General features: G+C 40.6%; 1 protein-coding gene across 1 annotated transcript; it reads left to right on the forward strand.

The window, feature by feature from the left end:
* Nucleotides 1-13622: 13622 nt before the first annotated feature.
* LOC117240720 (putative fatty acyl-CoA reductase CG5065) lies at nt 13623-16198 on the forward strand. The gene is made up of 7 exons (XM_033506752.1): nt 13623-13911; nt 14000-14316; nt 14416-14663; nt 14895-15078; nt 15352-15537; nt 15630-15884; nt 15956-16198. Exons 1-7 carry the CDS (start codon nt 13666-13668, stop codon nt 16032-16034), a joined length of 1515 nt encoding a protein of 504 aa, XP_033362643.1. The 5' UTR covers nt 13623-13665; the 3' UTR covers nt 16035-16198.
* Nucleotides 16199-17687: the final 1489 nt, after the last annotated feature.

Consider the following 17687-nt stretch of genomic DNA (forward strand, 5'->3'; position numbering starts at 1 on the left):
TGTATTTTCAATCCATTATTAATAAATTATAATTAATCGGACAAAATTACACCTTTAATATATTCCGATATTACAATATTTACTACTAATAATTTCTATATTAAAGCAGTTCCCTGAAAATAAATATTTTTCCGTGTAATGATTAAAATTTCTTTCTTTTTCCACCAAACAAAAGTTAAGAGATAATTATACTATAACAACAATAATTCATCATTGAAAATTCATTGAAAAATAAGATAGTTCTAAATGCCCACTTTCGTTTCTGAATTGCTGGTTCACAAACCTTGTAGTTCTTTGAGCAGTCGGCGTTAAAATATATAACACCATCGACGAAATAGGAAACAGACGTGGCAGTGAGAACTGGACGAAATGTTACATTACATAACAAGTCGCAAATAGTATACGTAGGAATTGATGTTCGGGGCACTCACCTCCAATAACCTTGTCATTCACCTATGTTATCGAGGTTATCATTCATTCATCATGTATTAGCCTTCGCTCGTTGTTCGTTATAAAATTATTAAGAATCTATTGTAGTATCGTGGAGGAAAGGCCTAAGAAATATCGGGCGAACTATGAACAATGTCGCGAGAGCCGAGGCGTCGTCGGGCCCATCAATGTGTCATCGGTCTTTTCAAGTGCATAGTTTCGTGGAAAAGACCTACGTGACCCTGGCCACGAGCGCCTGCAGAACACGTGTGCGGTGGGCCTAGGAAAAAGACAACAGAATGCGGCAACGGCCAGAGCGTTAGTCGAAAAGCAGAGTGCGAGTCGAGGAGCAGAGTGCGAGTTGAGCGGAGACGGAGGTTGCGAGTGGCGTTGCCGAGAGAGTGTGGATTGCGCTGTTTTCTGTACGTTTGGCGTGAATAGTTCAGGTTGAACAACAATCGTCTTTTTCTGTCTGATTAACATCTCTATTGTCCACTCCTTGTAAATACATTATATCACGATATTACACTATTTTTGATAGAAAGAACGTGTCTTCTCGACACTGGTTACATATATAAGGGGTCACCATGTGATATATACGTGTTGAATAATAATATTCTTGTATTTATCGTTGTATCCCGACTTCTCCTGTCGAGATTCTTCTTGATATAGTACTTGATAGTACCGCTCACAGTCAGCTTATCACGTAACCAAGTAGTAATTTACATAATTTCTAGGCGAACAGTTTCACGAAATTTCGAAATGCGTTAGCACGAATTCGTTAGCGCGCTTCTTTTATCATTACGAATGTCGAATAACAAAGGGGTGAGAAAAGACAGTTTAATGATTTCTATCTGTTCGACCGCTCGCGGAGAGACGCGTTCGCCAGGAAGTGTGCCAACGGGAGTCGTAAATTCCCGTTACGATTGGATAATCGACGCCACGTAGTGTTCGATCCCCTGTTTCGTTTAGGGTAATCGAAGTGGTTGAACTGATTATAACACTGAAGTAACAGGTTACAATATACACATTATTCCAACAACTTTATAGACATAGACATTTACGCACGGTGCATATGGATATAAGTTAAATAGATGACGGATCTAAGGGTGGAAAAGCATTCAAGAGATGTTGACTTATCTAGAGATGGAAAATCAGTCGATTCGATAATGTGGTGGAGGAAAGCTATTGATGGATGTGTCTAGCGCACGGGACCATTGGGTTGGTGGATTGTAATTTTGGCTAGGAAAGCGAGGGCAATAGTCGTTACTTCTAATTGGATAAGAAAAAGCTTGGTGGACAAGGAAGGATTCTAGTCTCCCCCAAGAGAAAATTGCTAGCGGGAGACACCGTACGTGAGAAAAACCAAATTTCCCGTACCTTCACGGAGTGGACCATAAATTTAAGTAACACTTGAAGTGAAAAGATACTTGTTTGGTCTGAAGGACCTGAACTATGAAAATGCTAAGATTTATGGTAGGTCCTTAAAATTATTGAGGGTATGCAATAAGGGTGTGTAGACATCTGGCAGAGATCTTGCCCGCGGCGTGAGGCCTGGTTCGTGTAGAAAGTCACAGGATGTAACACTATCCTTTTATTTATTATTTTGTAGACTTTCCAAAGTCCGCATGTGTAAATCTAAACATTTTTCTGTAAAACCATTATATTTCTTTCCATATGCGAAAAACCTGCTTTTCGTACCTCCGTACATTTTAGCAATGACATCCAACTTCTCACAAGTTTCAAAGACATACATTTCGTTTTTAATGACCTTCCGGAGCATCCTATGTAAGAAAATGTAAAGTTCGAACGCCCGCGGCGGCCGCCTGTTCTTCACCTTTGCCTGTAGAAAACGAAATAGTAAATAACTATCATGAATCGTCTGTGGTAAACCGCTATGAATTATAATCAAGTAAAATCATAGAACATCATATTCGACGAGAATGTTTACAATTTTTACGATCATGCATGTGCCACGTCATAAATCTTACGGAGATTTTCGTCTTTCTTTTTTAAATAAGTTTTGATATCTCAAAGGTAGTTCGAAAGTGTTTACTACGTAGGATAAATTTCGCTTAACTTTGTAGAAAATATCAGTATTTTAATTGTAAAGAGTTAAGGATTGTTATTATTCCGCAAAATAAAATAAATTTCACTCTTTGAGGAATAATACAAGAAGAATTGGTTTCTGGAGATTGGAAATGGCTTTTATAGTCTTATAATTGAAAGAGTAGAGTATTCGTTCTAAAAACTTTGTGGTTTTAATGGTTCATGTTCAGATGATAAAGGGGTTTTGTCAGATGCATAACACGTGCTTGATGACTCTATTTATGTAGAATCGACGAAAACAAAGATTATATTATAATTGTCAGTCTCAGTTTACGGGTGCTTCCCTCGACGTCAACTTATCGCGCAGTTCTGCCCGAGCAGCCGAGCTAAATGGGCGTGCGAAACAGTGCTCCGGAGAAAGTACGGCAAGTGGGAAAGAGAAAACTACGAACGGTTACGCCTATAGCCAAACGGTGGAAACCCGTGTGCTATATCAAGAAGACTAGCAAACCAACTATGGAAAATATTCCACCGATAAGAATTATAAACAAACAAGAACAATATTACATGCACAACACAACAGATACATTAAAAACACGTCAACCAACAAACCAAGGACAGGACTGCTCAGCCACAATAGAAGTTGACATGGAAAACAACAAAGCAACAACTCAACAGGACGAAAGCTGGAAGGTAGCCAGCAATAACAAAAAAAGAAAAATAACAGTCAACCCAGATATGGAACACCAGCGATGGCTGCAAGAATTACCGCTAAGAAACTTCTTCAGCTCGCTAACAGAAGAATCAGACGACGACCCAACAAGCAACACCACAACCTAATCAACACACATCACAAAACCACCACCAATATTTGTTGAGGCGCAAATAATAGGCCCGCTTATCGATCAACTTAACAACATTGTTGGAAAGGATAGTTACACAATAAAACAAACAAAACTAGAACAAATAAAAATCCAAACAAACACATCAGAAAATTACAGAAAAGTTATAAAAGAATTAAGGGGAAAAATGCCATATACCACACGTACCAGCTCAAAACGGAAAGGAGCTACAAAGTAGTTATAAGAGGACTGCACCCAAAAATTAACATAAAAAAACTAAGTGACGAATTAGCAAAGATGGGCCACCAAACAAGAACTATAAACAATATTACAAGGTACGATACGAAGCAACCATTACCGTTATTCTTATTAGAATCAGAACCTAAAAATAAAAACAAGGAAATTTTCGATATTAAAAAAAATCTTAAACACACTAATCACAGTCGAGCCACCCAGGCAAAAAAAGACATACCACAATGCATGAGGTGTCAACAATATGGACACACTAAAAATTACTGCAACAGAAACCCGGCGTGTGTCAAATGAGCAGAAAAGCACCTAACAGCAAACTGCCCACACACGGGAAAAATAAACGACGTAAAATGCTACAATTGCGGTGGAAATCACCCAGCGAGTTACAAAGGCTGTCTAGTAAGAAAGCAACTTCAAGGAAAACTTTTTCCGCCGCTTCGTAACAGGACACACAACAATCTCCACACGCAACAGGACAACACAGAACCTACGTCAACACCAAAAACACAGCACGCAAGGAACAATAACCACACTAACACCAACACCAACACCGCTAGAAACCGAAGCTACGCGCAAGTAGTCAACCGGTCGTCACCGTTAGACTATCAAGAACAGAACAACCACAGCAACGACACTACAGAAATCAAAGAGTTAATAAAACATTCCATAAAAAACACCGAAATACTCACAAAAATGATAAGCGAACAAAACGAACTCCTCAGACAGCAAACACAGCAGATAACAGTCATGTTACAATTACTTACTAACATGATGAGCAAAAAATAAAAACAGACACGCGTAAAATAGCAGCCTGGAACTCTAACGGCTTACAACAAAGGGCCCTAGAAACTAAAACATTCCTGTACAGCAATAACATCGGTATACTACTCGTCTCAGAAACACACCTCACAATAAAAAGCTACATAAAAATACCGCACTAGACCATATACGATACCAAGCATCCCTCAGGGAAGCACACGGAGGGACGGCAGTAATAATAAAAAAGGATATTAAACATCACCTACACAGCCAGGTCAGGAAGGAATATATACAAACAACTACCGTTACCGTACAGATTAACAGCAACCAACTGCAGTTGTCTGCAGTATAGATACCGCCGCGACACAAAATCACAACGCTAATGTGGGAAGACTACTTCCGACACTTAGGTGACAAGTATATTGCAGCGGGAGACTATAACTCAAAGCACACACTATAGGGATCAAGAATCACCACACCTCGAGGCAGAACCTTGGGAAAATACATTAGAAATAACAACCTCAATATATTATCCACAGGAAGACCGACATACTGGCCGACAGACCTGAGCAAAATACCTGACCTGCTACACTTTGCAGTTACAAAGGGACTAAACGCAAATAAACTAAACATAGCACCCAGCCTCGAGCTTACCTCCGACCATACGCCTATAATAATTACATACAGAAACAAGCCAATACTTTACAGCAGCACAGAAAAGCTATGCAATAAAACCACCAAATGGCAAACATTCAAAGAAATAATAGGGAGCAAAATCAGCTGCAACATCCCACTGAAAACACCTGAACACATCGATCAAGCAGTAACAACACTCGCAGAAACTATCCAAAAAGCAGCAAGGGCAACCACTATACCTGGAACAAGCAAGAGACAAACAAAAACAGTTCCACTAGACATCCTCGAAAAAATTAGAGAAAAAAGAAAAGCGAAAGCAAAATGGCAAGAACACAGAACAAAAGAAATCAAAAAACACCTAAACAAACTCGCAAAAGAAATAAAAAACAAAATAAAAGAACACAACAACAACCAGTCTACAAAGTTCATAGAGTCACACTATCTGCACACGAGAACTACAACTGCTCCCTATGGAAAGCCACAAAAAAAATAAAGAAGACAATGAAAATGGTACCAGCAATCAGAAGAGCAAATAACACATGGGCAAGAAGCAACGAAGAGCAAGCTGAAGAATTTTCCAACCACCTGTGCAACACATTTACCCCACATAATATCAACAACAGCAACCACAATAGTCATAGAGACGAGGATGCGCTAACCACTAGTACACCAACTGACGATCACTACACCATACCCAAAGCAAGAGCACAAGAAATCAGAAACATAATTGTGAAAACAAAAAAACAATAAAGCACCAGGAATGGACCTAATTAACGATTTACTGATTTCGGCGATTGACTGATTCTATAATCTCTGCAGAAGTGAAGAGTTCAATAGGAAGAAACATTTGGAAAGGAGAGTGCAGGTATTCAGTTATGTCGGCGGCAGCTTTGGTGGAATGGGGTTTAAATACTTTAGACAAGTATTTAGCAAACAGGTTGGCTATTTCTATAGGGCTGCGCGCCCATCCACCTTGCGGACGGCGGATTGTAGGGATTATTTGCCGGGGGCACGTGAGTTTCTTGGAGTTTCCATAGTGAGTAGTTGGAGTCAGCTGTGGGGGACAAATTAGCGAGATATTTATGAAAACAATCATTTTTATAATTTCTGGTGATTTTGGTTAGCTTTCAGTTGCGTTGTTTAGTTTGCGTTTGTCATCCGGTGTTCTATGGGTCTGCCATACTCTCCTTAGTCTACGTTTTTCTGCTATTTTTTAAATATGTATTCACGTTTGCTGATAGAAGTCTTAGTAGGTGTGGAGGAGCGGATGGCGTTTATTATGCTCGTGTTTAAGTATTCCGTGGCTGCTTCGATATCTTCATTAGTTCTTAGTGAAGTTAAGGCTGAAGTTGAGTGAATAAAGACTTCTCTAAAGAGCTGCCAGTTGGTGAGTTGGTTATGGATAAAGCCATTAGGTGTATTCTTGATAATTGTTGAACTGACTGTTGCTATCACGGGGGAATGATCAAAAGAGAGATCAGCCGAGGAGTTGATTTCGACGTATCTTGGCGAGATATTTTTGTTATGAAGAAGTCATGAAGGTCAGGTATTTTGTTAGTGTCAGTGGGTCAGTACTTATTTATATATAAGGTCTTTTTATTCTGAGCAGCCTTTGTAGTTAATAGGATGGTCACCTTGACAGTGGAAGCACTTCGCTGGGATTTCCAGTGATTTAGTGCACTGATCAGTGGGGCGTGTACCTGCACATTTAACGCTGCGGAAGGTATGGTTGCAGTATTTCTTCGTGTGATCGTACCTTTGGCACCTTTTACATTGCACTATTTCTTTTTTAACAAGCGGTGGTTCGAATTTTACTATTGAGTTCATTAGACGACTGATGTTGTAAATTTCCTTATTGTTAGGCTTTTGTTTTATGTCGATAAAAAATAAGGATAACGGGTCTTTCGAGACTCTGTGCCTTATGTTACTAACGTTGATAACTTCGTTACCGTGTTTTAAGATTTCGAATTTGAGTTCATCTATGTTTGCAGAGTGGTGGATGTTGCCTAGAACCACTCGGAGAGGTTTTTCGAGTTTGAGCTGGTATGTGTGGAAATTGGCGTTCATGGTCTTTAATAGTTTGGTGAGCCTTCTATATGCATCAGGGTTTGTCGGCAGGATTTCTACTTTGTTATCATTTGTTTTTAGGTTGTAGTCCTCTTTGGAGATATATCTCTCTATGGAATTAATCATCGTTTGTATGTCGATGACATCATCAGCAAATATTGGTGGGGGAGGGGAATTTCTTTGGGTGTGTTGGTTTGTTGGTGGGTCTGCAATTTCCATGGCGTCGTTTGTGGATTCCAATATGGCGTATCGATTGTATGTGGTTACTTGGTTTGTTGACTGTTCGTTCTGAGTGGCGTTTGTGTTTATTTTTGATGCTTCTATTTTTCGCTTTTTGGAGTTTTTGGCGTCATTGGTACGAGGGGGATCTGTTGCACTTTTGCCACGGGGGAGGTAGCGCGGAGCAATTATGGAGTTGCTCCTGCCTGGTCGTGATTCCTGGACCATCATCGAGCTTGTTAATTCAAAATGAATGTATTGACTATGACTATGAGGCTAGTATTCTGGTAGAGTTTACGAGTGTAGGATCTTTTTCTCTAAAGGATAAGAAACACTTAGCTGTGTTCACTTTGAACGGATGGGCAACACGTGTTGTTTTACGAACTTCACAGAGCACTAGACAATCGTCTGCACGTTTCGGCACTCAACAGTGAACTGCTATATACGATTCTTACAAGAATTGTTGTTATTTAAGACTTAGGAAAACGTTTATACAGCAACCACACACACCGTGGGCATTTCTGGCGCGCGTTTCTGTTCAGTGACAGTACTTCCGCGGACTGGACTGCCGAAGCGAAAGGGTTAAAGAAGAAAGACAAAAAGGTCCGTAAGGTTTATGAAGTGGAACATGTGTAACCGTAAAAATTGTAGACATTCTCATAGTTTGTGATATTCTATGATTTTAAGTGATAATAACACGTTGTATAGTTTTCTAGTTGTATAGTTGTCTAGTTTTTCTCCGAATAATGAAAAAAAGTTGGATGTCATTGCTAATAAGAGACACGGAGGTACGAGAAGCATTCTTTTCGCATATGGAAAGAAATATAATAATTTTGAATTAATGATTTTATAATGATGAAAAATGTTTAGATTGACAAATGTAATCTTTGGAAATATCTGCAAAATAAGACGTATAAGGTAAGGAACCTTTCATTCGATGATTTGCGAAAGTATAGAAACCGTTAAAATATGCCTTTTCTAACTTTTTTGTTATTCGACATTCGTAATAATAAAAATAGTGCGTTAACGAATTCGTGCTAATGTATTTCGAAATTTCATGACACTGTTCGTCTAGAAGATATGTAAGTTATTACTTGATAGCACGATAAACTGACTGTGAGTAGTAATGTTAGATAATATATGAAGAAGAAGCTCGACAGAAGAAATCAGGATACAACGATGAATGCAAGATTCTTAATATTCAACACGTATATATCACGTGGTGGTCCCTTCAATACATATCATCCAATGTCGAAAAGATACGTCCTTTCTATGAAAAATATTTTGTTTACTATTTTATAACGAACAACGAGCGAGAGCTAAGACACAGCTTGATAAACTCGATAATATAATCATAGTATATAAAGTATAATATGACAAGAAGCAGGTTTTTTGTGGTGACTGTGTGGCGGAGCAGACGTAGGGAGGACGGAGCCGTGAGCGTACTCGAAATCTCCGGAAAACTGGAGAATTCAGACAAGGAAAGTAACCAGAGTGAAGGATTAACGCCGGTGAAAGTAAAGCGGGTGTAGGAACCCATGAAATCTGGTGTGGCAAGGCGCTAAAGGCGAAGGTAAACCGAGTGCGAGGTTATGACGGTGGGGTAGCCATATTAGGACGCGTGACGACAGCGCCGCTACACGGGCTACCCGAGGAACTACACGAACGCAGCTATATTGGCTTGCGCGTCAAAGCGCCGCGCGGGCCATTCGAAAGTGACAGCGACTGGTGGAATAGCAAGTGCGGAGGAAGTGGCCATTTTTGCGCCCAATGGCGAAAAAAGACGCAACAGTGGCGAAAGATAAGGAGTTAGGGGAAATCGTCAGAGGAGGGGGCGAAGCGGAGCTGGTGGAAGGGCCCCCTGGCAACGATGGATATGGAACCTGCGCTGCTGCTGCGGATCATCACGACGCTTTTCCCCCCGCAAGAAGACAGGGCGACAGAACGGCCGCGGGAAACGACACGGACGTTGGAATGGACGGAGGGACGACTGGGAAGTCACAGAGGAAGAGATATGGGAGGCGACCAGAAGAATGGCCTCCCGCGACGTGGCGCCGGGCCCGGACGGAATCTGGGGTCGGATCTGGGCAGAAGTGATGGGAGTCCTGGCCCCCAGATTTCGACGCCTCTACACAAGATGCCTGAAAGAGGGAGCTTATCCCCGGATATTGCGGACGGCGAGGCTGGTCTTGCCCGGTCTATGCATAAACATGGTAGGCGAAACCGTCCAAGTGGGATCGCAGATGAAATATCTAGGTCTTGTCATCGACAGCCAGTGGGCGTTCGAGCCACACTTCGACTCCCTGATTCCGAAAGTGTCGGTGGCTGCTAATGCCATGTGCGGCCTGTTACCGAACATCGGCGGGGTGGGAGACGCGGTGCGCCAACTTTACGAGGGCATCGTTCGGTCCCGAGTGATGTACGGGTTCCCGGTATGGGCGGACGACCTGATGGCGAGTCGTCGCAGCATCCTGCTCCTGAGGAGGCTGCGCAGGGTAACCATCATCAGAATCATTAGGGCATACCGGACGGTATCCCGCGCGTCGGCGACCGCTCTATCCCCCCCCCCCCTCCCCGTGGTGCTCCGGGCGCTGGCAAGCATTGTCAATCTTTGTTAACGGGTGCTTACCTCGGAGTATACTTATCGCCACACAGTACCCGGGCACCCCTAGGGCCATAGGGGTTGGTATACGCCCAACCATCGCGCAAGACACCTTGTGCCTTGCTACCTTGATTAGCTAAGCCCGCAGGGTCCTTCGCTCGTTACCGGTGGAACGGGGCGTTTCTAAGCCCTACCGTCTCACCAGGACGGTTCGGGAGCAGGTAGGATGCTGCTCACCCGCCGAAGGCCACACGGGGCGAGCCATTACCCCTTAAATCGGCCCTCTTGCCAGCATCTTGGCCATCAACCACTGCCACCACGAGTCCAAACCCATAATTGGCCGAGCAGAGGGGTCGCTACTCCCTCCGGCCTTACACTCGGCCGCCCGTAGTAACATCCTAAGTCATTGGTGGGACTATCGTGTGAATGTACCGTCACTGCCGGCCGGCGACCTGCGAACCGTACTCGACAGATCCAGATAGGACTCACGTAAGCGGGGGCCTCAAGGCACAAAGTGCCCGGGAACTTATCCCGACGGTCCTATCCTTGGCATCAGGATCGTGGGTGCGCTACTACCCAAGGCCACGTAGAGCGAGCATAGACGAGCCTCTCGCCTACACTGCCGGCGACCTTCCTTGCGGCGTACATAGAGGCCTCACGTAAGCTGGACGCTTGTCCGACGGTGCTCCCTGGCTGCGGGAACGTGGGTTGGGGTTAGGTTAGACTTACATAAGCAAATCCTCTTGCGGGATCCGGGCGCTAGCACTCAAAAGGAGATACACCCACTGGAGAGTATCCGGGAGAAGATCCGACCGAGCACGCGGCTTCAAACGACATAGGAACCGCTGAGGAGGACACGTGGGACCAGTGGTGATCCCAGCCGATCAACGAGGGATGCGAACATCGGGGCGCGGAGGCGGTCCTCCCAAACTGGGGTGGCATAGAGAAGCCGCCACGGCTTCGCGCTCAGATACAGAATGACCCAGGTGATCACCGGACACGGCATGTTCGGCGAGTTCCTGAAGAGAATCGGACGAGAGACGACAGACATCTGCCACTACTGCGGAGAGGGCAAGGACACGGCGCAGCACACCCTGGAGCTCTGTCCGGCGTGGGAGCTGCTCCGCTACACTCTGCGACACGCCATAGGAGGAACATTGACCCCCAGCGATTGTAGAGGCGATGTTGAGATGGTCACAGGAATACGAGGCCGTCCGCCTCTTCTGTGAGCGAGTTATGCTCGCAAAGGAGCGGGCGGAAAGGGAGAGAATGAAAAACTCTCACCCTTGCAGGATAAGCCGATGGAGAAGGACGGCGGTCAGACGACCTAGAGCCGCTCCACCGCCGTCCCAACGGACCACGCCTGGAAGGAGCGACATCGTTAGGGGCACTGACCCCCCCCCCAGGAGGTACTAGGATTGGCTCGAACAAGAGGACGCGAGAAAGGGGTGCAACAGAAGTTAATTCATAAGAGGTTCCTGGAGCACCCCTGTCACACGCGTAAGATGGCTATCATGGAGTTTTAGTCGGTAGGAGTCCGACACTACTCTGCTGTTACGCGATTACTGCAGCAGCGGAGTGTCCATGAGGATTGCTCCACGTATAAAAAAAAGTATATAAAGTATAATATATAAAATAATTGCGAAAATGCATAATCTCTCCATTACATAATATTACTTACAAATACTTTAGTTTATTTGCCTATGTTTCAGTTTATTTTACTAAATGCAAGGAGTCATTGCTATTTCAAACGTAAAATGACGAAAATATCTCGCATGTTTAATTTAGTCGGCCCGGTGTGTTGTTTACACTTTCATAAACACGAAAGGTTTTCGAGATGAATATATTATTCGAATCAGCAACGCATAACATTACCCAGTTTCAGTGGTAGGGTGACGTTATTAAAAGTACGAGTATCTAGAATAGCGACACATCGAATATCGTTACAGTACAGTGAAAGACGTGTCTGGGAAACAGTAGCAGGTAACAGACGATTTCTTATTATTCTGTATTCAATTGTGTCTGCCATTAGCTGTCATTCATCATTACCGATGTCATATAGATCAAAACTATCATCGAGTTATTAATTACTACAATAGTTTAAATGAAGTTTTTGAATTCTGAAATTTTTGTTTTGTATTTTACATTTTACGTAGTAAAATGGTTCGTTATTGTGATTTGTCAATAATTTACAATCAGTCAGTAGAGGTAACCGGAACATTCGCCTTCGTGTCATAGTTGCATGAGACACTGGCTATTTTTTGGCAAATATTGAGTTTAGTATCGTTTTTCACAAGTTATTGTTAGAACTTACTTCGACTTTTCGGGTTTATGAAAGGAGGAAATACGATCCGCGGTGACTATATTAATCATGTGAGATATTTTAGTCATTTTATAATTTAAATAGTAAATGTTTGTAGGAAATTAAATTGAAACAAACGCAAATGAACTGAAATATACATATGTAATATTGATTCTATATAAAAGAAACTATGAAATGGTAGTGGGGAGATTATGTATTACGCAATTATGTTATTAAGTTCAAGTAAAATATCCTACATTGTGATATCATATATTTACCCTATTTTATTTATCACTTTCTTTATAAATATAGTTGTTAATTATTTACATGCGACAGAATATCCCTTCGGATTACAACGTAAACATACTTTCATAGACATTCAAGTATTAAAAAGGCTTTATTTTCAATGCTTTTATAAATTGTTATTAGTTATTACTTAATAATAATAATTTTCTTCACTCGTATACTATATATATGTGTGTACAATATTTAACGTATCAAATTTCTATAAAACAGCAACTTCTGAAACAAAAGGCTTGATATTGTAAAGATCAAGCAGAAAACAAATTACAAAAACTAAATAACGTAGAACGTAATGCAATGTAATATACACAATCATAACAATATAAAAATATTGTACATTCCTGAAGTTAAAATAAGATGAAAATAGAGAATATAAAAACTGCGCTCTTTTTTACACGAACGATAGGTTCGCAACAGCTTACCTCGTGCAAGTCGTAAAGGAGAAGACCATCGCGTTCGGTGACGTAAACCATCTTGCGCAACATTTTCTAAAAAAAATCGATTATAGATTAAACCTGTTTACTCATTGAAATCTATAACAGCATATCGGAAATTTTCCTCTTTTTGTCTTCCTGAAGAAATAATGAATACAGAGCACATATAAAATATGTTTACACAGATTTCAAATACGCACGCATTCACGAGTTGTGACAGAAAAATCACACGTACTACATATTCTCATGGTGCTACTAAATGTGGGCGAATACTGTATCCCGTGAACCACACACATTTTCCACACAAATTCTGATCACGGTATATTATAATACTCACAAGCATACACATAAAATAAAAAATGCAGACGTGAAACAAAACTACATAAAGATTAAGTATTAATAAAGCATCAACTAAGATATCGTTTTATGAAGTAATATGCAATAATACAAATTAATGTACAGCCGCATGAAAAATTGTATTTGCAGCGTCGCATAGCTCTTTTAACTTTTCTCTTTATTTGATGAACGACTTCCCCACATAGAAATATATTTGTACATTACACTGGATCGTTAACTTAACGCAATTACTTGATTCATGCATAAGGAAACCATAATTGTTGAATTACGTAGATTTCTTTAGAATGTAATATATAACAAAATCCCAATTATAACTAATATGGTATATTATTTACAAAATGTTTCCAATTACTGTCTGTCGGGAATGCCAGTCTATGGTAAATATTGGAACTGAAAGTGTGAAGATCCTGAGACATGGATATAATCAATAAAGAAACGAATGAAAATGGGACCAATGAAGGATTGAATAAGACGAATTCGCTCGAGGAATTCTACTCTGGTAGTGGGATCCTTGTGACTGGAGCAACCGGATTCGTGGGAATAGGTCTACTGGAAAAACTGATGCGCGTGTGTCCACGCATCGCAGCCATTTTTATACTAATTCGCCCAAAAACTAACGAAACGATAGAACAACGATTTAAGAAGCTCACAGATGATCCCGTTCGTATATAATACTTGATTCCTTCAATGTTTAAGCCTGTCAGGAGCCAAATTGATTGACTGTCATTTCTGGAATTCTCGTTTTCAGATTTACGATAACATTAAAGCGAAACATCCCTCAGTTTTGAGTAAAGTTTACCCCGTGAAAGGTGACGTGAGTCTGCCAGATTTAGGTCTTTCGCGAGAAGATAGAAATCTGTTGTTAGAGAAAGTAAACATAGTGTTTCACTCCGCGGCCACTGTGAGATTCAACGAACCGTTACACGTGGCTGTTAATGTGAATACAAAAGGTACCGCCCGTGTCATCGAGCTTTGGAGCGAACTAAAGCATCCGATTAGCTTCGTCCACGTCAGCACAGCTTTTAGTAATGCGAATCTACATGAGATTGAGGAAAAAGTTTATACGTAAGAATAAGTTATATGAAAACGTTGCTCCATGGTTTACGAATATTATATTTGTAATTATAGTTCGAAGAATATGTTCATTTGTTATTGACTTTGCAGCACGAGCTTGAATCCTTCAGACGTGATAGATATATGTGACAAATTCGACAAAACGTCGATTAACGTAATGGAAAAGAGGATTTTAGAAATTTATCCAAACACATATACATTCAGTAAGAATTTGGCAGAGCAGGTTGTAGCAAGCAAGTGCAAAGATCTGCCAGTTGCGATAGTGAGGCCAAGCATAGTTGGTGCCTCTTTGGAAGAACCATGTCCTGGTTGGATACAGGGTACTTCTGCATTTACAGGTACTTCCATAGATATTTTTCAATAGTAATTGTTCAATACTCGTCACATTTCGGAAAGGTGGAGTTAATCTGTTGTTAATCTAAAATGAAAGGATTTCCACCAGATCATCATTATTATAGTTCAAGTTTGTTGTTGTTCACAATTATGAAAATTCATTCCAATCTATTTAGTGCTACATATCTGATAATCGAAAATCACAAATAATTTCTAAACCAATTGAATGTTACCAGGTGTCATTCTGCTAGTAAGTAAAGGATGTGCAACAGCGATACGAGGTAGGAGAGATGCAAGATTGGATGTAGTGCCTGTCGATTTCGTAGTCGACACGATAATATGTATTGCATGGCATGTCACGCTACATCCTGATCATGAAGTTAAAGTTTACAACTGCACGAGTAACGCTAACCCTTATAAGTAAAATTTATTACGAATCTTTTTCAATTGATGTAATTCGATTGTTACAGTATTCCAAAAAATTCAGTTTATTTAAGGAATGTAGACAATGCGCAAACAAACGTAGAAAATAAAAGTCCATTTGTGATCACAGTACGATAATTTAGGAAGATAGTGATGTAATGTAATGCTTATTTAATTGCATAATATTTCCTGAGATACTCGGATAGTAATAAACTTTACTTTAAGCGTAATTCGATTAATTGTACAAATGTAATTATTTCAATTCGCAAGATGGGGTCAGATGAAAGATGCCGTGGTGAAATGTGGCATAGAAACGCCGATGAACGATACGCTATGGTACCCGGGTTGTTCAATAATAACTAATAGATATATTTACAACGTTCTGAGTGTAATTCCGTATATTTTGCCTGCGTTCATCATAGATATCTTTTTAAGACTCCGAGGTAGTAAACCAATGTGAGTATTCTATCGATCCTTGAATAACGAGGACAATCTTTCTGGGACAACTTTGTGTTCATCTACAATAATAATTAAAAATAATATTTTAGAATGATGAAACTTCTAAAAAATAGCAACAAACTGTTCACATCGGTAGTGCATTTCACCTTGAACGAATGGACTTTTCAACAGGATAACTGTTCCGACTTGGCCAGGAAGGTGAAAATGTTGAATGACAGCGATATGGTCAAACTAGATTTACGGGATATGAATTGGGAGAAGTATGTTGCAACTTACCTGATGGGAATTAGGAAATTTATTCTAAAACAAGAGTTTAAGTCAACAGCCCGACAACGATTATCAAGGTGAGTATAAAAGTATCTTCGTATAAAAAAATAGGAACATTTATAAATACATATATTTTCGGTTATTTCAGGTTGTACTGGGTACATCAGATCACCAAAACATCCGGTATAATAATTTTGCTAAGGATAATACTATGTTTAGTGTACTGACTATTACACTGTTTTCTCTTCGAACCAAGAACAATATAAATAGAATTTTATAAATCAGGGATTCATCATTCCTTTCATTTTGTCTTTCCACTCGTTTCATTTCTAAATGAATTCATTTATGACATTGTTTAATAAGGATGTATGTATTTATATACACACGGTTTCTGATTTATCATACATGACAATACCTTTACTCCTCGATGTTTCTAGTACAATAACATCTGCGAACGTTAATACATCACCTTTAAGTGTTTGTTTAAAGATGATTTCTACATAAAAATTCTGCGGCATGTCTTTACGTTATGCTAAACAACAAAATAATTTATATAGAGAAAAATAGTAATATTGTAATATCGTAGAATAGCTTTGATTGGAGATCGGCTGAAATTAGAAAACACCGTGTACGTCGTCTTTTTGTGGATTGTTTACATCCAAGAGCGCCTAGTAACAGTGACGCGAGAAAAGATAAGCAGCGTCAAAACAGAAGTACGGTTCCATATTTCAAGGAGTGGCAATCGAGAGGCCAGAATATGTGAGCCGAAAAGTGTGTGTGTGTGTGTGTGTGTGTGTGTGTGTGTGTGAGAGAGGACGAGAGCAATAGCGAGCACGACCGAGCAGGAATGCATTGGTGAGGGTCAGAGTTGATCGAGACGTCGAAGCATAGAGTCGTTAGAATTGAGTTGCGAGTGTTGTCGAGTGTTAGAGTTGCTAGTGAGAGAGAGAGAGAGAGTTATCAAATAGTTGTCAAGTTATTTGATGTAAATACGAGCGTTGCATTTAGTTTTCCTGTTAATCAAACATCGTTTCTCTGTCTCACTAATATCTGTATTTTCAATCCATTATTAATAAATTATAATTAATCGGACAAAATTACACCTTTAATATATTCCGATATTACAATATTTACTACTAATAATTTCTATATTAAAGCAGTTCCCTGAAAATAAATATTTTTCCGTGTAATGATTAAAATTTCTTTCTTTTTCCACCAAACAAAAGTTAAGAGATAATTATACTATAACAACAATAATTCATCATTGAAAATTCATTGAAAAATAAGATAGTTCTAAATGCCCACTTTCGTTTCTGAATTGCTGGTTCACAAACCTTGTAGTTCTTTGAGCAGTCGGCGTTAAAATATATAACACCATCGACGAAATAGGAAACAGACGTGGCAGTGAGAACTGGACGAAATGTTACATTACATAACAAGTCGCAAATAGTATACGTAGGAATTGATGTTCGGGGCACTCACCTCCAATAACCTTGTCATTCACCTATGTTATCGAGGTTATCATTCATTCATCATGTATTAGCCTTCGCTCGTTGTTCGTTATAAAATTATTAAGAATCTATTGTAGTATCGTGGAGGAAAGGCCTAAGAAATATCGGGCGAACTATGAACAATGTCGCGAGAGCCGAGGCGTCGTCGGGCCCATCAATGTGTCATCGGTCTTTTCAAGTGCATAGTTTCGTGGAAAAGACCTACGTGACCCTGGCCACGAGCGCCTGCAGAACACGTGTGCGGTGGGCCTAGGAAAAAGACAACAGAATGCGGCAACGGCCAGAGCGTTAGTCGAAAAGCAGAGTGCGAGTCGAGGAGCAGAGTGCGAGTTGAGCGGAGACGGAGGTTGCGAGTGGCGTTGCCGAGAG

This window comes from Bombus vosnesenskii, unplaced genomic scaffold (assembly GCF_011952255.1).
Source record: "Bombus vosnesenskii isolate JDL3184/JDL3185 unplaced genomic scaffold, Bvos_JDL3184-5_v1.1 scf7180000014854, whole genome shotgun sequence".
NCBI lineage: Eukaryota > Metazoa > Arthropoda > Insecta > Hymenoptera > Apidae > Bombus > Bombus vosnesenskii.